This window comes from Erpetoichthys calabaricus, chromosome 3 (genome assembly GCF_900747795.2).
Source record: "Erpetoichthys calabaricus chromosome 3, fErpCal1.3, whole genome shotgun sequence".
In the NCBI taxonomy this organism is placed as follows: Eukaryota; Metazoa; Chordata; class Cladistia; order Polypteriformes; family Polypteridae; genus Erpetoichthys; species Erpetoichthys calabaricus.
Window position 1 is genome coordinate 20,402,217 of NC_041396.2, and position 25,156 is coordinate 20,427,372.

Genomic DNA, 25,156 nt, shown 5'->3' on the forward strand with positions numbered 1-25,156 from the left:
ATGAGCCCCGTTGTGAATCCTGTTGAACATTTATGGGAAAATAATTGAAACATGCAGTCTGGACTAAGCCCCCTTCAAACATAACATAGCTGGAACAGTTTTCTCATGAAGAGTAGGACAAAACTGCTTGTTGACAGGTGTAGACATCTCATTGAGAGCTCGAGGAATCACTTGGTTTTGTGCAACAGACTATTGGGATAAGGGTCCTATCATTTTTGTCCATGCATTTTCATTTGTTTTATTATTTGAAATGTTCTTTTGAATCAAAACTCTAAAGCAAAGTCTTTTTAGTTTTTTTGATAAATATGGAATAAACAATGATGGGTGCCAATTACTTTTTTCAGTTTCAGATTATTTATGAGACAATTGGGGAGCAGGGGGAGCAGATTTAAACAAATTTGCCCATGGTTTTTACTTGCTTTCTTTTGACCTAATAAGTGAAACAAGTCTTGAGTATCCTGAGTAAGTAAATGGTGAAAGCAGCAAGTGTGATATGGAAAAATCAATTACTGTATAATGCTAAAGTGTATATAAACACAATAAATGATAATGTATTACCTCTTTGTAACATCAGATCTCAATCCAGAGTTATGTGTAGCCCCTAACTGACAGAATCAGCTGCCCATCTGGAACCCTGACTCTTAGTGTGTGTTTTTTGATTTGGTATCCTTTATTATTCCCAGAATGTTAATTGTCTTTTTGCATGACCTTTAGAGGTCAGAACACAGGGTCAGCCATTAAGCAGCGCCCCAGCTAAGAAGTGTTTGAAAACTGTCTTCTTCTGAGACTGGCTATCTTACTGATGGTGGTTTTGATGTGAGGATGTTGGCATCTAAGATAAGAGTAGTTAGTCTCGGTTTGTTCTATTTGGTTTTGATCTTTTTAACTTGATCAATTCTGAAATTTCATTCTGTAACACTTGTTTGAAAACAGTTACTCAATTATGTTTGACCTCTTTTGTAAGCTACTTTGGATAAAAGCATCTGCTAAGTGAATAAATGTAAAGCAACTGGGAGAAATGAGCATTGGACATTGTGGTAAACCTTTCAGAGTAGAAGAATAATTGGAAGAAGTGGCATATCATAATGACAGGTGAGGTCCAGACTGTAAATCCAATGGCTGTTACATTGCGTTGAATGGTTCAACTGGGTAACTGCTTGCAACCTTATGTAGAAAAAGCTTTGATTCATAACACTATTATTGGAAGTGATGTGTGGGAGCACCAACTTACCTGTGTGTTGCTTTTTAAAACAATATGCTTTTTCTAACATGAATTCGTCTAGCTTCAGTATTTATTGTAAACCTGGATCTTTCTGTGTTGTTTTGCCTAATCAATGTGCAAATAACAAATTTTTCACTATTTGCACTTGTGGTTGAATAATATGTTGAAACAGTTTGTTGGCATACTATAGAAGTTGGTTGTGCATCCTACGCTATGGTGGAGATGTCAAAATTATTTTGAAAGGAGTCAATAACACTATGTGGAGTTCCTTTCAAAGTTAAGGAAAGAACAGGCCAGATGCCTTTGTAGCATCATGAAGTACTCTCCATAGATTGAGGAAAATTTAAAAAAAAAAAAAAAAAAAGTGGAGCACACAATTATTCTAAAATTTTGATGTAAGCATAAGGTGAGGTTAGGAGCAGGTGCTGGCTGATACAACGCATTGCTGCACCCACCACATGACGAACCAACTCAGGATCCCAGATTAGGACCAGAGTGCAGCCATGCGACGGGTGACACCTCAGCACCACACTATTTCAGATAGAATGGAACCAATGTGAGTTGTAAGAATACCAACGTATCAGAGGTGATGTCTTTCACTTTTGCCTCATTCACATTTTTATCTCAAACCCAGAGTTTGGTTGAATTTTCAGGAAAAAGGTGTGCTTTATACATCATTGTTCCAGTACTTAATAAGGACCCAGCAATGCTTCCAAGAGTATATTAGCAATATCTCTGACTGATCTTTGTCACTGTTATAGCATACATGGTTTCAAAGATGAAGTTAGTATGACAAACTTTGTTTTAGCTACAAAGCACACTATTGTGTGTTCTTTGATGACTAGTACAACAAATGCATAAGTGTTTTTTGTTTTCTTTTTAGTGTAACAGTGTAAGTAATAATAATTGTGGGCCTGATTAATGTAGATGCTTTATTATCTGATAAATTTCATACTATGGGTCACGCTAATACATTGTTAGTTTCAAGCTATGGGGATTGAAGTTGCTTAACTTTATTTGAGCACTTTCTTCTTGGAGCTTCAGTTTTGTGTGATGTCCTTCTCTTTTTCCAACCTTCTTGACATAAATGGTATGATACACAGGGCTGCCTTTTTCCATCTGTGCAGGGCCTCTTTTTTTTTTTTTTTTTTTTAGTGGTTCAAACATGCTGACAGTATCCTGGAAATGTGTAGAAACTATTTGGCCCCTAGCACACCTGTCTGTGTTTATCGTTGTCCAGAGGGAAAATATGAGGGCTAGCTATCTGACATCCTAATATTTCATAACATATTACAATAAGGAGAGATGCTGCAAGCTCCACATAAAAGGCACCAAAACAAGAATGATAGGGCTTCAAACTCCTAATAACAAGCATTAAAACATGGTTCATTTTATACGTACACAGAAATGTCTTCAGTTATTCTTACAGATTTGACTGTAATTTGTTTTGAGCCTTATGGTTATTCCTACCTTGCATCCTCTTCTGTTGGGATAGGCACAGGCTTACTGTCAGTTTAAATACATAGCCTTAATATATTTGTAATATTGTAATAGTAAAAGTAAGCTCAGCAATTGTGTGATATCCTTTAAAGATAATATTCTTGCAAGTTGCCTTTGTAATAGGGATGCACAATAATATCGGATTTATATCTGTATCGGCAGATAATGGGTTAAAATAATTTTATCAGCGTCGGACCGATGACTAAATTTGACCAATAATTCGAACCGATATTGATGACGCATTCACTTGTTCCGGATGTGCCAGACGTTTAGGCGATGCTAGGCAACTGTGCAAAAATGTCTGTGGTGTGGAAGTTTTTCAAAGTGAGTGAGAGCGACATAAAATATGCCATTTGCAACACTTGTTCGACTAATGTTTTGTGCAGAGGGACCAAAGTGCGAAATTTCAATACCACCAACTTAATTATACACTTGAAGACATGCCAACCTGACAACTATACAGAATTCCTCGGAGTAAAAGAGGAGAATCCTGGGCCTCCGCGCACAAAATCAGAAACTCCAGTTGCTCATCGTGTTGATCAGTTACTTGAAAAATCAAAGACATTTGCAGTAATTGTTTGAGCTTTAGGGTTATCTTTATCAAAGGTGATGGAATTTATTGCTCTGGACGATCAGCCATTTTCTGTTGTAGAAGATACAGGATTTCAAAAGCTGCTTGAGCATCTCGAGCCCCGTTACCAGATACCCAGTCGCCGTTATTTTTCTGACATAGCGCTTCCAGAGTTACACAAGATTGTGGAAAGTCATGTGCACAAACTCCTTGCTGAAGATGTCACAGCCATAAGCTTTACCACTGATATATGGACATCTGTTACGAGTGCTATTAGTATGCTTAGTTTAACTGCTCAGTGGATCAACCGCAAGTTTGATTTGCAGAAAGCAATCTTGCACGCCCAAGAGTGCTCTGGATCATACACGGGTGCTGCACTCTCTGTGGCATTAAAAAGAATGTTTGAAACATGGAAAATACCCAAAGAGGATGTTCATGTAGTATTACGAGACAACGCACTCAATGTTGCAAAGGCTATGGAGGGATGTGGGATCCCAAGTTTGCCATGTATGGCTCATACTTTACAGCTTGCTGTGAATGACGGCGTACTATCCCAGCGCAGCGTCACAGATACAATAGCGATCGGCAGAAAAATAGTCGTCACTTTAAGCATTCACAATTAGCCCGCTCACGTCTCAAAACTATACAAACTGAACTTGGTATGCAGCCAAAAATGCTTCAACAAGACGTTTCGACTAGATGGAACGGCATATTCTATATGCTGCAAATCTTGCTGGAGCAGAAAAGAGTCCTTGGGGCTTATGCCTCCGATTTTGAGTTAGATGCAATTCTACCCTAACGTCTAACACTTAATCAGTGGGGTTTGATCGAGAACATAATCGCACTCCTTGCTCAATTTGAACAACTGACAAAAGAAATTTGCCAGTCTGAAGCCTTGGCGTCTAACGTTATTCCTCAGTTAATGCTTTAAAACGACTGTTGACTAAAAGCGCTTATACTGACTTCAGAGTCAAAACCAGTAAAAGTGCTCTCTTGGAGGCTATAAACAATCGTTTCATTGAGATTTACACAGAACCCATGTACTGTGTTGCCACTCTTGTAGACCCCAGATACAAAGACTGCTATTTCGATGCAGATGTATAATCACTGGTACTCAAAATGTTGCAAGCTCAGATGGAAATTGCATTGAACGAAATGCAAACGAGTGAATCACAGATGGATTGTCCACAACAGAAAAGGGCCAAGATAAATGACGAGGTGACATGCACACTCTTCAAAATGTATAACGAAATTCTTGAAGAGAACACATTGATGCCTCGGGAAAACAGCCAGATGACAACAGAGGTGAGTTTAAAAAAAGCTCTGTGGAGATCTTTACAACATTGTTTTAAGTAAATAACTAGGGCTGTCGGATCGAGTATCACTACAGGGGGTCCTTGGGTTACAACTCTCGACATACGACGTTTTGAGTTTACAACGCTCACTCCCATAAAACCTTAAAAAATTGAGACGTGATAAGGAATAAAGATAAGGATTTTTTTTTTTTTAACACTCATTTGTTCAGTTACTACAGTACAGTATATTTGTCCTTTTCCTCCTTCTGTGCTTAGTTGTGTTTTTTATGTTCTAGATTATGATTTTGAAAATATATTAGGATAGGTAAGTGACAAAGGCTAGGGTGTGTTTCGACTTACACCAAAATTCGGGTTACATCACTGTCGTAGGAACGGATGTGTGTCGTAACCCAAGGACCCTTGTATTCTAACATAATTCGAATGTATAAAAAATCTTGGAAGGCAAGAAAGAAAAAAGGCTATCGAATGTAAAAGAGCGGTTGTTGGTTTTATCTCGCACTAACTTTGGCTTCATGTTACTTAAGATGTGCTGGACACTATTGTGGGATTTTACAGATCTGTTTTTGCACATAACTTTTTAGGATCAGCCTATACGTGTTTCTGAATTGTTAACCCATATTGTTATTAGTCATTAGTTAAACGGTCGGCATCTTCTGTCTTAAACACACCCATTTTAAAGATAGCTAGTTTTCATCAAGCGACTGAGCCAACTATAGTCTATGCTTCTTTGCTTCATATTTTTGTTTGGTGCGTGTTAACTAAATAGTTTCATAAATGAACACTTAAACTCATTTTACATTTTTATTTGTTACTTTGGAAAATGCTGTTTACTAAATAATTGATTATAATACACAAAATACTTAAAAACCACCACAAAGTAACATTTAATACACTTGTTTCATTTGTAAAACACATAAAGGGTCACAATGCTTCAGTTTATTTACTGTAAAAAATAGACACAGGGATATAAGGTCCTCTGGCCTCTAGGGAAAAAAATGACTGCATTTACTTTGAGCAATCGCTGACAATTGTTTGTTTTTTCTTTTGAACATTATCGTTAGAAATTGCCTGTGCGGTGCGCGTCTTATTTGTCTTTGCGTTGCTTTTTGTGGGAGAGCCAATTACATTCATGGAAGCCACTGTTTTCACCCGAGTCTCTTAAACAGTAATGAGCAACTTGTAAGCAGATAATGATCTACAGTGAAAAGCAAAAATATTAATAATAAAATGTTTCAAAAAACAGCAAATACAGTGATCCCTCGCTATATCGCGCTTCGCCTTTCACGGCTTCACTCCATCGCGGATTTTATATGTAAGCATATTTAAATATATATCGCGGATTTTTCGCTGCTTCGCGGGTTTCTGCGGACAATGGATCTTTTAATTTCTGGTACATGCTTCCTCAGTTGGTTTGCCCAGTTGATTTCATACAAGGGACGCTATTGGCAGATGGCTGAGAAGCTACCCAGCTTACTTTCTCTCTCTTGCGCTGACATAGGGGGGTGTGAGCAGGGGGGCTGTTCGCACACCTAGATAGGGACGTTGCTACCTTCTGTGTGCAGCTGCTTCCTGAAGGACATGCTGCACGGTGCTTCGCATACTTAAAAGCTCAAAGGGCACGTATTGATTTTTTTAATCTGTCTCTCTCTCTCTCTCTCTCTGCTCCTGACGGAGGGGGTGTGAGCTGCCGCCTTCAACGGCTTTGTACCGGAGGTGCTTCGCATACTTAAAACAGCCCTATTTGATTTGTTTGCTTTTTCTCTCTCTGACGCGCACTCCGTTGAAGAGGAAGATATGTTTGCATTCTTTTAATTGTGAGACAGAACTGTCATCTCTGTCTTGTCATGGAGCACAGTTTAAACTTTTGAAAAAGAGACAAAGGTTTGTTTGCAGTGTTTGAATAACATTCCTGTCTCTCTACAACCTCCTGTGTTTCTGCGCAAATCTGTGACCCAAGCATGACAATATAAAAATAACCATATAAACATATGGTTTCTACTTCGCGGATTTTCTTATTTCGCGAGTGGCTCTGGAACGCAACCCCCGCGATGGAGGAGGGATTACTGTACAATCTATTTATTTTTATTGTAAGGATTCTAATCTTAATCTGACAACCCTGGTAAAAGCCAAAGTGCAGATCTGTCTTTTAGATATGAAAGATGACACAGAATATAATGCTGTATATGTATGTATGCATGCTACTCGGCAGGTGCAGGGATTTCTTTCTGAAGCACCAATCCCGAGGAATGAAAATCCACTGAAATTCTGGAATAACAACTGGAGTCGGTTTCCTACCATTGCCAAAGTAGCACGCAAGTTCCAGTCAGCCCCATGTACTATCATGGACAGCGAGAGATTATTCAGTTTGGCTTCTAATGTGATCAACGAAAAGAGAAACCGTATTTCCTGCGTCAAGGCAGAGATGCTCTTGTTCATTAAGAAAAACCTCCCCATCATGCTTAAAAAAAAACAGAAAAGAATGATAAGCCTCCAGAAAGAAAGTTAGTTATTTCTTTACCATTGTACACTTTTCTGTTTTTTAAAATTATAGATTGATTAGATTTATTCCATCAAAAAGAAAGAAAAAAAGTATTATGTAGTATTTAATTCTGCAGACTGTAAAACAAAGGATCAGATAGCCAGCCAAATGTGGTTAAGCAGAAGCCATTTAATGATGGTAGATAATCTGCAAAAGTTGTTATTCTTAAGTGGTATTGCTTATTTCATTATACATTTTACTATTTTTTTCAGTTTTCATTTTTTTGATTATTGTTGAATTTATTGTATTCCATCAAAAAGAAAGCGAAAAGTGTTATTTAAAGCAACAACCTGCAAAACTGTTTCCTATATAACAAACAGGTAGCCAGCCAAATGTGTTGGATATCATTTGTTTTAAATGATTGAATGTGGTGTGCAAAATTGTTATACAAATGTTCATTCTGTCTTTAATTCTTGTCCAGACAGATCAAGTCTCATTTTTCTCTGTATCTTATAAATATGTATATCGGCATCGGCAGATAAGTACATAGACATTATAGGATACCGGCATCGGCCCAAAATTCCCATATCGGTGCATCCCTACTTTGTAAGCTATTTTTTCCTCATTAGGTTGGAAACTATGCCTTTTTTCAAAACATTTGGCAGATTAGATGCCTCATTTTTCTTGGTATCCATCTGGCTGGTATTTGGTTCCATTTAAGTGTCCCAAGACTGGTGTTATAATCTGGTGTCTATTATTACAGCTCTGCACTTGTAAAATCCCAAAGGGTGGTGTTCACTATTGAAAGACATAACATTCTGAACAGTTTAGTCCAGTTTAGAGTCATGTGGGGCTCCAGGCACATTGTGCCGCATCAGGCTCGAGGCAGGAAACAATCCCAAACTTAATCATTTACTCGTGCATGCACTTCCACTCTTGTATTCACACTGGGCAGCCTACCATGTGTATCTTTTGGAGATGTGGCAGGAAAATGGGAGTGCCTGAAAACATCTTGTAGGAGCCCATAAAGAACATTCAAATTCAGATGGTGATTGGGACCATGATTTGAACTTTGGATACTCTATGTGTGATACAACAATGCCAATCACTGTGTCACCATGCTGTCCCACTATACTGTAGAAAGGAAAGTCATTGTATAAAATTTTTTTTTGATTGTCCCATGTTGCGCATACATAGGATACAGGAAACAAATTTATTTCAAAAGACTTACTGAAACATTTGCTTTGTTATAAGTAAAGTAACAAAATAAAGCTGCTGTCGCTCTTTGGAGTTTGGGATGGGATGGTTGTATAAGCTACAAGATATCTGCTGAAATCCACTCTGCCAAATGAATTGCTACAGAGACATCCAATCCAGCATTTAAAAGTAGACTCTGCATCTGTGCCGGATGCCTAGTCCTCTTTGCTTTTCATTGGGTGGCATGTCAACAGATACTCGAAGTGAGGGAAGAGGCTTCCGCAGCATAATTTTTAAACTTCTTTGTTATGTTAGTAATGACATAGACATTTTACTCTTGTAGCTGCTTTTGACTGTTGTGTGTCAGGTTAACTATCATTTTCACCATTACTGTTTATGGAGAACAGGTTGCCCTGAGCTTGACCTTTTCCTAAAATAGATTTTTAACTTGACACAGCTAGTAACAGTGCTGCTCAGTCTGATGGAGATATCTGTCTCCATTACAGCATGGCTGACCAGAGTTCCTCTATGGCTAAAATTAGGGAGCTGGAGTGTGTCTTATGGTTTAATAAAATGGAACATACTGGCACAATTTAAAAAAAAAAAAAAAAAAATCATTGGCTTAAGCTCCTGTCTGGTTTCAAAAACCTTTGCCAGTAATGTTGAGTTTGTGTGGCCATGTTCATAAAGGGCACCACTTAAAGATGTTTAGAAATGGATTAAGTAAGGGTTAACTTGTATAGGGGAAAGAGACATTTAGAAAGCAAAAAAGTAAATAAATAAATAAATATAGTTGCACAGCACAGGTTTTTGTCAAGACAGTAAATCATCTGAAGAAGACTCACAGGTCTAGTTGGGTTCATCCCTTGCTCCAATAAGTGTATAAATGTAATTCCTGGATTTCTCAATTCTGTTGAGAAATGCACTCTAATATTCTCCATTTTTTTCCATTTGTAAAATATACAAAATTCTTTGAAATGGGTTGGGCATCCTTTGCCAGATTGCATATTTCACTGAATCCCAAAGTGAGCACAAACTTCAACGTTATACTGTATATTTCCAAATGCTTTATATCCTATTACTGTTTGACAGGGCAAAGAAGAACATAGGTTACACACTGGCCAAAGTGTAAAACATTGAAAATAAACTACACACCAGGAGGACTGTGGAGTTGGTACATATAAAACCTTTGACTTCTCAATGTATTGCTCCGCTGACTCCCCTATTTGTAATTAGACTAATATATTTATGTGCTGACTGAAAACATACAAAATACAAGGCATTTAATTACTGCAAAACATAAATGATCAGGCTTTCTTTAACCTGTTCAAGTTTGGGTTTAAATGCAGCTGTAGCTTTTTTTATTATTTATTTAAGAAGGTACAAACATTGATTAGCATTAACCCTTTGAGGGCTGAATATTTTTTCCAAAAAAACTGTTTCTGAAAAGCAATGGTTTCACACAGAAATCAACATTAAACATCTGTTGCTGCATGCTGCGGCTGCCACTTTGCCAAGAATGTGCGGCAGGCTTGCTGTCAGGCTGTCTTCGCGTGGCTGGGGCAGCAGCAGCAGGGGTCACGGTCGCGGTGCATCGCAATCTGGTTTCTGCCTCTTCCCATTGTTAAGTGGCAGTCCTCCTGGCGAACATTGCTGTAGGCGTGTCAGCTACATGAACCTGTTCAGCACCATCACGATTAACTGGGGACGAGTCAGCTGAAGCTGGAACCTCACATTCGTTTTCGATCACTTGTATCAAAATCGGAGTCCGGCAAGTCATAGTCCAGTTCAGAGATAATAGGCAAAGCTTCGCCCACGGAGTATTTTGCTTTACGCATTCGCTTTGATCTCTCGCCATTATGTCAGTGCTATTTTTGTGGCTTACTACTCACACGAGCCCAGGAAATCTCAGTCAAACCAATGAAGCCAACTTTCCTTCTAGCAACGAGAGTCCAACTAAAAAATAACAGTTGGTTTTGTCACAGTTTACAGTTGATTACCATTATCAACTCCTCCTTTTGATAGAAGTCGACATCAGCCCTGAAAGAGTTAAACATAAGAGAAAACTTATAAAATTAAAAAAAGAGGCTAAATATTTATCAGAAGAAAAAAACAGTTTAATATATATGATATTACAATTTACATTTCGGTTTAGTATATATGATATTGGAAATTTTATCAAATTATATTACAGTTTACATTTAGACAGTCTGTTCATTTTTACCGACACCAACTCCAGTAACCCAGTAGTTGCTTCCGACTCCACTACCCGGCACGCCAGCACACAAATTCAGTATCCAGAACTCTACACTCTAATGTACATGCTGTTGATTTAGTGTTAGTTTATGACCTGGTCACCACTCTACCTTCTGACATTGTAAGAATTCAACATTTGTACTTTTTGCTATTTTGTTTTGCTTTTCTTGCCTTTGTTGTTGTTTTTTGTTTAATAATTTGTAACAATTTTTACTGATGTGCTTGAGCTACTGGGCACCTGAATTCCCCTGAGAGGATGTGCTTGAGCTACTGGACATGTATGTCTGTCTGTCTGTCTATACAAATGCAGTGTAGAGGATGTCTCCAGTGAGTCTAGGGTCTGTCCTTTAATAATATATATAAATTTGTTAGAAAATGTTTTATTATTGGTACCTGAATGATGCAGAAATGCCTTCTGTTTGTCATGTAGTAATTGCAGATTATTCAGATAAATGTTTGCATATTATGCATCCATTCATTTTCAGACCTGCTGGCATGTTCTCTTTCAGAGGCATTTCCAAAATGTTCATAGCTTGTCTTCCACAGTTTCCAAATCCTTCACACTTGCTCATATTCCTTTCCATTGCTGTGTCCTTGCTAGCAGTTGATCATAAGCCACGGTCATTACTTGACTGCTTGCTACCTTCAGTTATTTTATTAGGTGTTTTGGTACTTTGCAAAACACAGAAAGCAAGTCCATTTGCAGTATAACCAAATTACACAAGAATGACACAAGGGAAATTAGAGACAAAGTACAGTGCAAATAATAAAGACATATTGAGCGAACAGGCTACATGGGACCTGGATTTGATGAATAAACTGAGGCCATAAAAATGTTACAAGTTTAAAGAGGTTTTCATAGCAAAATGTCATCAGTCAAAGGGCAAGTATCTGTTTTTTTTTTTTTCCTTCTTTCCACTCTTATAGTGGAACCAATAAATTTTATGTACTGTATAATTCAATAACAAAATGCATTGATTGCACATTTCCCTAGGTAGTGCACAGTTTATATCCGTGCTCTGAAGAGATCCCAATATAAAATACTAAATCCAGATTGAAGTTGAGTATTTGGGTGCATTCTGCTTTTCATAATGTTACAGGGAGTAAAGAGCTTCACATAAAACATGCAGATCCCAAAAATGTTACATGATAATGAAGAACTCTGGTCTGCTAGAAATGATGCCTTTCTCTTCTCTCATCGTCTCTATTTTCTTGTCGTCCACAGTAGGAAAATCAGCTGAAATCACTTGTCACTTTTGACAGCAGTCTGTGCTTTCATTGCACCAATATTGGTGTTTAATGTGTAAGTGGCTCTGAGGCTAGGGATCTGCACTGGCAATCGGAAGGTTGCCGGTTCGAATCCTGTAAATGCCAAACGGGCCCTTGAGCAATGCCCTTAACCTGCAATTGCTGAGCGCTTTGAGTTGTGAGAAATGCGCTATATAAATGCAAAGAATTATTATTATTAAATCTGGCCTGAGATGCAACAAGCAAAAAATGTTTTGTTGTATCCTCCACAAACCAAACCCCCCCCCCCACCGCCCCTTTCCTAAACAATGTTTAATCAACTTGGGAATCTTTTATTCACAGCTGAGAATTTTTGCTTCTCCCTGGCAGTTTTTTTTTTTTTTTGGAATCCTGCATGTTAATATACAGGTGGCATGAACTTCATATGGAAATATACATGTATGTAACTATTAGAATTTAAATGGCTTGTATTTAAGCATTTGATTGTAAATGTATAGTCAGTTATTGACTGTGCAACCCTGCTGCAAACAATGGCTTATCTTGCAGAGCTTAATTTACAGCACACATTGGTATATCCTCCCAAATGAGAATTCAGTCTTGTTGTAGAGACTGTTGAGATGCCTCAAATCCATTTCCTCAGTTAAGAATAATTACCTGTGATGTATGCAATTTTCCTGTGGGTACATGATTTCAACTTCAGTTGAATACAAAGAGAATAATAAATTGCAGTATATTATAGAATTTAATTGCAGTACTTAAATGCTCAGCAACATTAAAAAAATGTGTTATTACATTGTGACTGAGGTATTGCAGTAATGTCATTCTTTGATGCACCTAGCAGATCCTGCACCCTTCACTCTGTTGAAAGCATTAAATGCTCTTTGGTAAAAGGAAGCAAATGCATGACAACCTCCTATTGGGTGCCATCATTTACAGTATATTGACAATGAAGAGCAGTACTTGGTTCCAGAATTTCAGTTGCTTTAGTAAAATATTTATATAAAAAATGCTATTTTACTATTTCACAACACATTGTGCGAATTGAAAATGTCTCTATACTGTATATCATGACATATATTTGGCAAACTATTAAATATTTGGGATGCTCTGATGAGGGTTTTAAGGATGGTACTAATCACCAATTTCACGTTACTTGAATAGGCAGATTCCATTAGTGATTTGATTTCTTTAACATTTATATATTTATTTATTTAACATTAAGTTCCTGCATAACCTGCCATGTAGAAAACTTATGATCTATTTAAAGTGGTATTTTTACAATTAAACTGCAGATCACAGGTGTTATCTTTTTGTTTTTCAGTGACACAGTAGTTTGTAAGTATGTAATTCTTTGATAGTTTTAGTTGTTTATAGGTAAATTTGTAAATGTTTTTTTCTGAATTCATTTTTAGGGGGTGTGAAATGACTGAATATAAACTTGTGGTTGTGGGAGCTGGTGGTGTTGGGAAAAGTGCCTTGACAATCCAACTCATTCAGAATCACTTTGTGGATGAATATGATCCTACAATTGAGGTAAGTTTGGAATCATTTCAGAATATTTTATTAAATGTACTATATAATCCACGTGTTCCCCTATTTTTCGTAACTAACATTTTGCTGTATAAGAGTCCCGAGATACTAAAACATTATCAGATTAGATACACTTCTTTAACTCTTTTAGGGCTAATTTTTTTTTTTGTTTGTTTTTTTTCTCCCAGGGCTGAATATTTTTCCAAAAACTAACTTTTTTTAAAAAAAGAACACAAAGCAATTGAAATCAACAAAAAATATTTACTTTTGACAAATGTTACTGTCTTGCATGTTGTATGAGCCTGCATACTGCCTGGATATGATTTCACATACATTTTACACAGCAAATTCCTGCAAAGTCTGATCTCGCTCAAAGTAGCCAATTTCAGTCATTGCCACATTGCATTGCTTACAAAATGTGTTGCTTTGGTGCCTACGTTTCAATTGTCTGTTGCTGCACTTTCCCACATATATTGTTAATGTGTACTGTAGAGAGACAAGTCACCCGTTTGCCATCGTGCCATGCCACTGCCACCAAGTTTTCTGCCCACATGAAAACCATATTGTCACCTCTTTTCATCTTCAGCCTGTCTGGCTTCAACTGTGAAGCCATGTGTATCCTGTTCACCCTCACTGTGCCACAAGCTCCAATTCCCCTGCTCTGTAGCTCCATGAACAATTCTGGGCATGTATAAAAATTGTCCAAATGTACACAACATGACCCAAATGTTCATAGCCCTGAAGCAGCTCCAGCACAACCTGACTTGTCAAGGGACAGTTCTCTCTTTGAAAGAAATACTTTCCTGTATATGTAATTACTTTCAGGCAGAAACCAGTGTTTGCTTCTGCCAGTACAAAATCCTTTATGGCATACTTTGTGGGCTTGTCTGGCATATATTTGCAAAAAAAAAAGGTGTCCCTTTTATTTTATCATAGATTCATGCGCAGACAAATCACAGCCAGGCTGATAAAATTGTTTCTATGTTGGTTCCACAATGTCAAGCAGGGGCTGAACTTTATGCATGGCGTTATAGCCTGGCTCACCCCATGGGATTTGCTTCTGTTTATTACAGAAGTGAATAAAACTTTGCAGCATCACGTACCTATCATCACGCTGCATAACCTGTCCAAAGCCACCAGGGGACAAAGCACGTTTGGACCAATGCTCCCTGAAGTTATATCACCAGTTCTGTCCCATCTCTGTTTGTAATGCCACAGCGCGCTTCATCTCGTCTTTTGTTGTGGGTTTCCACTTTGAAAAACGAGAATACGATGCAAGCGCAGCCCGCGATTCAAAAAATTTCTCTGCCTACCTGTTTGTCTCATCTGACAGTAGCTGAAAAGCAGCATCAGGAGAGAGCAGCCTGAAGTAGTTCAGCAGCTGGTGATCTGTCGTGTCCAACAGCAAGCCATGCTGTCTTGTGAAGTCCGGTAGCAAGTTCGGCTCCCACGGATCAATGTCTGGGTATTCCTCCCACGCGAACCTTGCCGTAGATGCATCGGCTGCACGAATGCGCTCAGCTGGCAGCGGATCAGCTGCCATCTTGCCATTGTTTACATTTCGCAACTCATGCACACGCAAGGATTAGTTGCCAAGTCAACGAGTCTAGCATTCCTCCAAGCACAGAGGGAATGCCTGCGACGTGACAGTGATTTTTGTCGCCATTAACAGCTGCTTGTCGCCCTCTATCCCTGGATGTCGACTTTTGTCGACATTCGCCCTTCAACCCCTTCTGTCGACAAAAGTCGACATCCGCCCTAAAAGAGTTAATCCCAAGGGGGAAATTCAAATGTATATTTTAGGAATGTAGCTTTTCTTGAATAACTATGGCAATATTTGAATCGAGTAATTGTATATTATATCAATTTTCTTTTTACCATTTAGTTTGTGCAGGTGGCCAAGAAAAATTTTAATTTCATGTTTTCATGGTGAAATTACATATTGAAGATTCAAACATAACAGAACATTGCAGTGACTAGTACTGTTCGACGGCAACAATGTAAAAAAACATCCATGGGGAAGAAAATAAAAATCTCACTTGTGTTGCATAATCCTCATGTCCATTACCCATTTGCATCTTCAAAACTTGCAAAATATTTACGTTTTTTGCTGAAATATAATTACAAGTTACTTCCTGAATGTCAACAGGAAAGTCTTAATTCCCACAATTTTGTGTTTGAATTGAAGATCCACTTCTCACCCCCATTCATTGGTCAAGAATCCAGTCTTCAATTCAAATGCGCAGAATTTTTTTTTAAGCGTATGCCAAACACTGCACGTTATCAAAAACACACTATTCCCTCCATGAAGCATGGTGGTGGCAATGAATGAATGCAGTAAAATAAAGAAAAATCCTGGAGAAAACCCTGATGCTGTTTCCTAGAAATCTGTGCCTTGGTAGTGGGTTTCATTTCCAGGATGATGACTACTTCCTTCATAAATCCAAAGCTGCACAGGAATGGTTTAACAAAAAAGGTTAATGTCCAGGATTGGCAATCAGAGTCCAGATTTCAATCCAGTTGAAAATGTATGGCTGGACCTGCAAAGGCTGTTCTGTCATGATTCCTATGCAACCTGACAGACCTTCTTTGACAAGAAAAATTGCAGTGTCCAAATGTGCACAGCTTAGAGAGAGAGAGAGACTTATACACACACACTCAAGGCTATCACGGCTGCTAAAGGTGAATCTACATAATAAATACTATTAAGGGGTGAATATTTAAAACAAAAAATTACTCGTCACTTAATGTTTGTAATTAATTTACTTTGTAGAGCTCTGTTTTCACTTTGACATTAGTCAAAGTCAAAAAGCCAAATGAAGTTAAATTGTATAATAAATGTGAATACTTTTCATAGGCATTGTATATGGAGAATTGAAGACTATGATCAATCTTTTACAGTTTTTTTTTCTTCTGAGTACAATAATAAGGTATTCTATTTAAGGAATTCATTTGAAGGAAGAAATACGCAAACATAAAAACCAGTAGTTAAAGTTGTTCTCTGTGAATTTGTTTGAGAGATACTGCATTAAAAACATCACCATGGATGGCAAAAATAAAAAGGGGGTGGTTTACAGTAGGTGATGCATAAAACAGACGGCTATTGCAGAAAAATGTCATACATACTGTCGGCTACCAGCTTATTATGTTACAAAATATTGCACAGACACTTTGTCTTCCTTTTTATTTACCTGTAAGATATCTAATCTATTTCAGTATTGTCATGTCTGACATATATTGAGTATTATTTAAAGCAGAATTTTGATGAAGCTGCCTCTACTTTATTCACTTTCATTGTGGAATTCTTTGTTCTCCAGGACTCTTACAGGAAGCAAGTAGTAATTGATGGAGAGACCTGTTTATTGGATATTCTTGACACTGCAGGACAAGAGGAGTACAGTGCAATGAGGGATCAATACATGCGAACAGGAGAGGGCTTCCTCTGTGTGTTTGCAATCAATAACAGTAAATCTTTTGCAGATATTCATCTATACAGGTAAGCAAATAAGTGTCCAATGTCTGCTAACAGCTTACCATTTAATGTTAATTTTGTGTGTTCAGTTTAACATCCTTCTTAATATTCAGTCGCTGCTACATAACCTTTAAGATTTATTTGTGCACAGTTAAGTCATGTCAAAATTGTAATAAGACAATGTATGCCAAAAATCCTGACTTGTGGTAGTTTTGAATAGTCTGCTCAAGTAGAAAATGGTTGTAAATTTGATGTAAATGGTTTGTTTTATTTTATGCATATTCTATTGTGTCTTGTTACTTTGACGTTCAACCTTTTCTTCTAAACTTTTTTTTGTGTATTGTGTATCAAACAAAACTTTAGCCTTCTTTATTAATTGAAGAAGATGTAATATTTATTTACACTAAGTTTTTCAAGTGTCAAATTGCTAGGTATGTACCAATCTGTTTCGTTTCCACACAGAGAACAGATCAAGAGAGTGAAGGACTCGGATGATGTTCCCATGGTTCTTGTGGGCAACAAATGTGATTTGCCAACGAGGACAGTTGATACCAAACAAGCACAGGAGTTGGCACGAAGCTATGGGATTGAGTTTGTGGAGACTTCTGCAAAGACCCGGCAGGTATGGTCCTTACACCTTCAACTAATCATTTTGCTGAGAAAAACTTAGAACAGAGGTCTTTAACCTTTTTTTCCCCTGAGAGCTACTTTTACAAAATGAAAATGGCAGAGAGCTACTCGTGTTTTCTAACATTTATTCTCATAACTTATTTCAACCCAAACAAACTGAATAAGCTTGTTTTGCCTGAACATTTGCAAAATGTTGGTGTCCACAACTCATTTTAAATTAAAACATCACAAAAATATTTAGCTCACCTGCAAGTGCATTTTGTATGTCTGTATGAATTTTCTAGTATATCTCACACTATTGAATTAAAACATGAATGCTGTCAAAACAAAACAATGCAATTACAAATACACAGATATGATGTATTCATTTGTCATTTTGTTACATGTCACTGTTTTTCACTTCACAAGAGTATTCACATGTCCAGTTGCATGTGTGATGTGTTTTTTTTAGTTAGTCAGATGACTGGCACTGCATGGAGTCAACAAGAGAGGCCGGTGTATGATGGAGTGGAGTCACTAAGGTTCACTGTTATGAAGTCATTTAAATGTTCATCTGTCAGTCTTGTTCTGAACTTCGATTTCATGACATTCATGTCAGATTCACAGAGGTATGGAGACCCAAACAAAGCAGACATTTTCAGAGCTGTTTGGTGAAGATTCTTATAGTTATCTGGCTCTACTAAGCTGCAGAATGCTGAGAATGCTGTTGAGACTTTAACTGCACATTATTTTGAAGGTTTACTTATATATATATATATATATATAAAATCCAATGTCTGTCTGTCTGTCCGCTTTTCATGAGGGAACTACTTAAAGGATTTAGATCGGGTTTTTTTTTGTTTTATAATTTGCTTGAACATTCTGGTTGATTTTGCAACTTGCGGTACTGATTTATTTGTGTGAATCCGAGTCGCGGGGAGGGGCCTCCCTTGCTCACTCACCAGCTTCGGGGCATGTTCCTTAACTCCATTTAGCTAGCGAAGGAGAGAATATTTTAAATATCAAACAAAGTTGAATTAAGTTGAAGTGTTACTTAGGTCTTGATTAGTTTGAGTCCGGATATTCTATTAAGTGTATGCCACATTGAAAAGAGAGATTGCAATTCAGATTGTGGATCGCGATTGTGTCTTAAAAGGATTGTGATATGATTTTTTCGAAAGATCGCTCACCCCTAATTAGACTAATCAAGTTTTCAAATTTATGTAGGATTCATTAACCCTTTGGCGCGCTACTTGGGAAGGGGCTGCGAGTGACGTGTTGGAGACTCCTGACTTAGAATATCGGGAAGTGGTCAAACTCTTCCTGGGTCAGAATGTGTTTCCTTGTAAGGACTGGAGATTGGATATAAACAACATTAATGGATTCAAACTCCCGTTATTCTTGAGCTCTGATTCTAATCATGTTTCGTATTTTTTTTTTTTTAATTCATCTGAAGGTTTAAAAAGGCCAGTTATCCTAAACATGTATTGGGTTGCATTAGCAGTCTGCAGCAAATTAAGTCACACAGCTGTTCTAAGACGACATTAAAAGACAGTTTTAATTGCAAGCAGTCTTTTTTTTTTTTTTTTTTTTTTAACTTTTCATTGGATAGTTATGCTTATAAATGAACTGCTAGCATTAAAGGTATTTGTATTCACAAGCACTGAGAAATATGGGAAATACTTTTTAAATATTTGCTTAGATTAACATTGCCTGTCTATTTTTTCTTTTGCTTTTCTAGGTATTTGTGGTTATCTTCAGTTTAAAGTGACTTTTGCTATTTGTGTCTTTTTAAGGCTCCGTTACATCACACAACTTTTCCAATGATAAGATTTGTCCAGTATGAGACAAGGAAAAAAATATATCTTAGAGAGTCCGAGGTAGTCGTGGCACGCACATATCATGTAGTTTGTCTTACCTTACCATATAGTCCAACCAGTCTGAGTCTTGGCTTGACAAAATCAGACCACCTTGATATTGTCTTAAGACATAGGGGCAATGTGCGTGGAAGAGTTGGGATCCAATGGGTGCCAAGTCAGAATCATACAATTCATATAATACATCTATGATGAATGAGCAGCACGGATATTTTGGACCTTGCAAATGGAAGAGCTTTTTTTGTCTGATGTTTTGTGTTTTACCTATTACGTCAGGATGAAAAGGAGTTTTAAAAAAAAAAAAACAACTTGTAGCTGCGATTGCACCTGAGCTTGCCGTACCTGTAAAACATTTGGACAGCACTGACCCTCTCATGCAGCGTATTGTTGGCTGTCAGAAAACAGAACACGCTTGCAATCTTTTTAGAAATGTGTAACTGTACAGGAAAGTCACCATTGAGTTATATAATTTGTCATGCCCCGCATTTTCTGGTCATATTGTCCGACATACTCTGGCATCAAGATCAGCAAGTGAAGTCATCAAGTACGATATCCCCTCTTACTAGAAGTCACTGGTTTTAGTCAAAATAATTAGTCATTTTCTGTCAATGGTTCATAGGTGAAGTTGTCATTGTGCCGGTTACTTCTTAAAGAATATAGTGTAATTCAAAAGTTTTTTTTTGTTTCCCATCATGAGGGGTTGTTAGACAAAATGCCTCAAACATAAAAGTATAGCTTTGTGAGTTAACCTTTTTATTTATTGAAACGTATTATTGTGGACTTTAAAAGAGGAAAACTCAGGCCTCCAGTCGAAAACCAGTTTGGTAAGAAGCTACTTTGCATGCTTGACAAAAAGTTGGTTAGCAACACAAACCTCTTGGCAATGTATAGCCCTTGATGTACCCATCTCCTAATGTATTTTAACCCTCAAACCACCAGAATTGGCTATAGTTGGTTCCCAGTGCAATTTGCCAGCACGCCGGAGCCAAGTGTATTCGGCAACGTACATTCATTGAACGCCGCAACCAGCTATAGTTGCTTCCCAGAGCAATTTGCCAGCACGCCGGAGCTGATCAGTCAGTGCCGTATATTCATTGAGTAGCCAGCTCATGACCACGGCAGAACTGCAGCATCATTGTCCCTGGGATTCAGCCACTGCACTAGCCTGCAAGCATCAGCGCTTACCTCTGTGTGCTTATGTGCAGCCAGTTCAAGCACAGTTGGCTCGGTGATTTACTGAATTTCATCAATGGCGTCCGTTGCACCTTGTACATATAATAGATTGTTGCAGTAATTTTTTTTTTTTTTTTTAATAGTTTTTACAGTTCATTGGCAGTGTGTAAAATGCTCAGTGTTGCAGTAATTGTGATGCTCTTTGCATGAAAAAAAATGTGTTCCATTAAAATTTTCACATTTTCTTGGTGAATTGTGACATTTTCTTAAAAAGTGCAGCAATTAAGTATTTGGCATCCAGGGGTGCATTAACCCCCAAGTATGTCAGTTTAAGTGTTAATAACAGTAAATAACACAGTATTTGTCCTTGTAATGAAGTATTTATCTTAGCATTCTAAATTTTCAGAGAGCAGGAATATCATGAAGTTAATGTATTGTGTGGCGATTGCTGCCTGCGCTGCCTCTTAGTGCAGAGGAAGTCAGATTAGGAAGTGCGTAGCGATTAACAACTGGTTCAGGGAACACTTAACACAAAGCATTTAATGTGCTACATTAACTTTTGACGGGGTTTGAGAAAATGTAGTAAATTAAACATTGATTTTAGGATGAAGTTTAGTTTACGACATTCTACTTTAATGACAAAATAAACTATGAGAATAAAGTGAAAATGTCATTTTTCTCACCGTTTATGTAGAGATTATAAAGTGGAAATGTCGAGAATAAATAATACACGTCCGTAGGGCTATACCACAAATAGCATTATAAATGCAAGTTACAGTTTTATTATTTATGTATATAGCTTAGCTTGAAGCAAGGTCCATATTAATGCAATTTGCCTTAATGATGGTTCAGTTGGTAAAGATGTCTCACCGAGACACTTGTTTTATTTTATTTTTATTTGGTGAATACTGTGTAATGCACCTGGGCTTGAAGTGTTGAAATAATAGTATTATTACTGGAAGTTGCACTATTATTTATTTTATTTTTATTTATTAGTTTAAATATTATGCAGTTTAATGATGGTAAAGTTGTTTAAAAAGTCACTTTAACATGTCAATGGACAGAGATTGTTAACATTAACAGAAAGTGTAGTTGGTTTACAAAAAATATTTACTATTTCTTTTCTAAGACATGTTCAGTGCAATACAACTTTTGACAAGCACCTCTGGATATTTTACTAAGTCTAAATTCCTCTTTGGATGGTTGAAAATATGTTGTCAAAATTTTAGTTTGTTGTTTGCAAAATTTGTTCAATAAAAAGGTTCTATATTTTGACTGCAACTGTCATGCAATGCGATTCCTTCTCTTCGTTAGTGCCACCCCCTTGAAAACACTTTATGGGGCCATGCAAATCTGTATTAATACTTGTGTGCACATTAAAATGTTTTTTTGTACAATGTGCAATTCTCATGACAGTGGAATAAGTTATTCTTAGCTAGTCTACTGCAATAATTGCAGAGGAAAATGTGGTTAACATCCACTCATGCATGGGAAAAAAATACAGTTGAGTACTGTGAAACTGGTATAATTTTGAAAAATACTGTACTGTGATATAGAATTTTGGTCATACCGCCCAGCACTACCTCCACCATGATAGTATTTATCATAGTCCCAAAAGATACTCCTTGAGCAGCAATGTTGTCATCCTCTCTGAGGAAGCTTGATGTTAAAATGGGTCACCGTATAACAGATAAGCCTTGAGTAACGGAAGATTTAAAGAATCTGATGAACCAGACAAACAAGGCATTTCTGTATGGGACAATAGCCAAAAGCAAATAAAGTACAGAAATGTTAAACAAGAAACTGGTTAAGATACTGATTTTGAGCCCCCAGAGCTCAGGACGTTTAAGACTGGACCTTTCTTTGATCGAAGGCATTCCAAGAACATTCTTCAACGAATGAAAATCAGAAAAAGCTTAGTGTCGAGAGATGAGGTGGACTTGTGCTTCATTCTAGAGCATAGCTCCTCTGTCTGATATTCCACTATGTAATTCAGATTTCTATTCATGTGCAGTAGCCACTCAAACTCCAAGTTTACTGACATGATTTCCAAAACCTGCATAATTGGCTTACCCCAATAATGTGAGACTTGTTGCCTTAATGTCTCTTATGATAAAATGTTTTCATAAGCATTTAGGTAATTAATTAACCTGCTTGCTTACAGGATTTGCTTTGAATGTTGTACCTATATTCCTGCATGTGCAGCCTGAATGGTATTGATTTCTTTCTGGGATGTTTTTTTTTTTTTTTTTTTTCCCCTCCTCTCTATCACCGACTCGTATTGTGAACAAACCCCTAGAAGACATGGACGCTCCTCAAAAAACCCATCTTAAAAAAACGTTGATAGACTACCTTCACATTGTTCCCTTACTTGCTGAGCTTAATTGCGGCTGCTCTGTCATGTGATAGACTTCTCACACGATGCTACGCTATGCATACTTAAAAGCCTGAACAGCACCTGTCCTTTTTGGCTGAATGCTTTGTTTCTCTCTCTTCCTGCTCCTCCTCCCGCAGACGTCCTCTGCTCCTGTTGGGTGGTCCCACTCCCGTTGTGCTCCCCTGTGATGTTTGTCTATTCTTTAATCGAGAACTAACTGCATACTGAGCTCGTTTTACTTCTGAAAGAGACCTGTTTGTTTGAAGTGTTTGTAGAGACATGAACTTTATTCAATTTCCTGTGTTTCTGTGCAATTCTGTGACCCAAGCGTGACAATATATTCTGGTTTTTGGGGGAGTACATATGTCAGTATGGAGTATGACTTGATTGGTTAGGCCCTTTTCTAATTAAAGCATAAAATGTTAGAACGAATGGCTTGATGCTATGATGAGTTGTCTTCTACGCAATCTCCTCAGAGCAGATGCTTAAATCCTTTTTTTAACTTGTACTTTATGCAAATGATTATCATTGTAACCTTTCTGCTGTGACTTTCATTATTATCAGTTTAAAAGATTTTTATTTTGGCTTTAAAAATATCTGAACACTTAGGTTGTCAATAATTTGATTTGTGCATGTAGCTTTTGAAATCTACAGAATGATGATGACTTTCAGGGGGATTGAATACTTTTGCAGGCACTGTAGATGCATACAGCATGGGTACTTGATGTTATAAATATTAAGTACCCATGCTGTTTTCTCTCAATTTGAATTTTCAACAAATGCCCCACTTCAAATTTCTTCTTTCAGCTTTTGATGCAGATTTAGTCCAAGGTATTTTTGCCTGGTATGATTTTTCTATAGCCAGTACGTTGTTAATAATCTGTGTTATATTTATTGCTAAGCCCATCATGCTGATTTTTGATACTTAGTCAAAGCATAATTGAATAACTTGCAAAGAGTTACTGACAAAATAACTATTTTAACCAGTTATGTTAGTAATAAATTTTTTAAATGCCACTTCCCAAAAACATTTGCATATTGCAGAAGTGAAAAACAGCAGTGGAAACCGTACCCTGGCTATTGGCATTGATGTGACAGCAGCTATGAGTGTCATCTTCTTGTTTTATTACATGCCCATCATACAAAATGGATGAAAAGGATAGGCTGGAATGCAGCAATTGCATTATGAATGTAGTATTCCATATTACCATGAGACAAAGTCACATTAACAATTAAACCAACATTTGGTTCCAAAATAGAAATGTAATTTTGCTTTTCAGTTGTAATAAAAAGACAAAAAATGATTTGATGCGTAAATGCTTAACTTTTTCCAGTCTTTGAAACGTTGAAAATAATGTCGACTTAACTGATTCTTATGTGATACAGGCAACTAGCTTCTGTTTTGTGTCTGCCAGTCCAAGGTCCTGCTCAGAGTATGTATGGCTGGTTGCAGAAGCCTTTTTCATTTTATTCATAAAACTGCTTCCATGTATGAGTAAACACATGAGAATTTGACCTCAGGTTTTGTCTTTAATGACTGCATCACTGATTTAATATTTTTTTTTTCCATTTTCAATCCATCCAACTCTAATATCATCCGCTAAGAGCACTAGTCACATTTATTGTAATGTTAAAGAGTAGGGGGGTAAAAGTAGATTTAAATATCTTGATATAGATGCTTGTTACAAGTCACTGATTATAATGATTAGTCATTGACTTCCAGGAGAAAGATGAAGGTGTTGAAAGCATCCATAAGACAGAAATAGTGCTTCGAAAAGCAGGATGTTTGTAACCAATGCATGGAGGAGAGACCAAGATAATAAAAACACCTGAAATGTTTTAGAAATCAAAATGAACAGGATAACATTCTTTTTGTTCTGTTTTACTGGTAATACAGGGAGTGGAAGATGCCTTTTACACTTTGGTGCGGGAGATCCGGCATTACCGAATGAAGAAGCTCAACAGCAGTGAAGAGAGGAATCAGGGATGCCTGGGAGTTTCCTGCACAGTTATGTGATAAAGTGAGTCTATCAGATAAAATTAATGTATTCAGTGTAGATTAAAAAAATAAAAGATGCAGGTAATGGCTAAAAAGAAGGAAGCAGCAACTGAAGTGCATTAATAGGGCACTTGACCATGAAAAGTCAGAATAGCTTCAGTCTAGCATAGCATAGTCATTGTGCTTCTGTAACCTTGCAGGCTGCAGCACAATTTATATTATCAGAAAGTCATGCAAAGCATATTTTGTTAATGACAGTGTAAGGAATTTTCAGGATTTTATGTAAATGCTTGGTGGTGGTTAGATTTTTTTTTTTTTTTTTTTTTTTTA

The 25,156-nt window shown here is 37.2% G+C and overlaps 1 protein-coding gene across 1 annotated transcript in view; it reads left to right on the forward strand.

The window, feature by feature from the left end:
• Positions 1–25,156, forward strand: part of nras (NRAS proto-oncogene, GTPase) — a 52,296-nt gene that overhangs the window by 17,046 nt on the left and 10,094 nt on the right. The window contains exons 2-5 of the mRNA XM_028796453.2: positions 13,202–13,322; positions 16,637–16,815; positions 17,254–17,413; positions 24,725–24,848. Coding sequence (XP_028652286.1) covers positions 13,212–13,322; positions 16,637–16,815; positions 17,254–17,413; positions 24,725–24,844 — 570 coding nt within the window. The 5' untranslated portion in view covers positions 13,202–13,211 and the 3' untranslated portion in view covers positions 24,845–24,848. The remainder of the gene's footprint in view (positions 1–13,201; positions 13,323–16,636; positions 16,816–17,253; positions 17,414–24,724; positions 24,849–25,156) is intronic.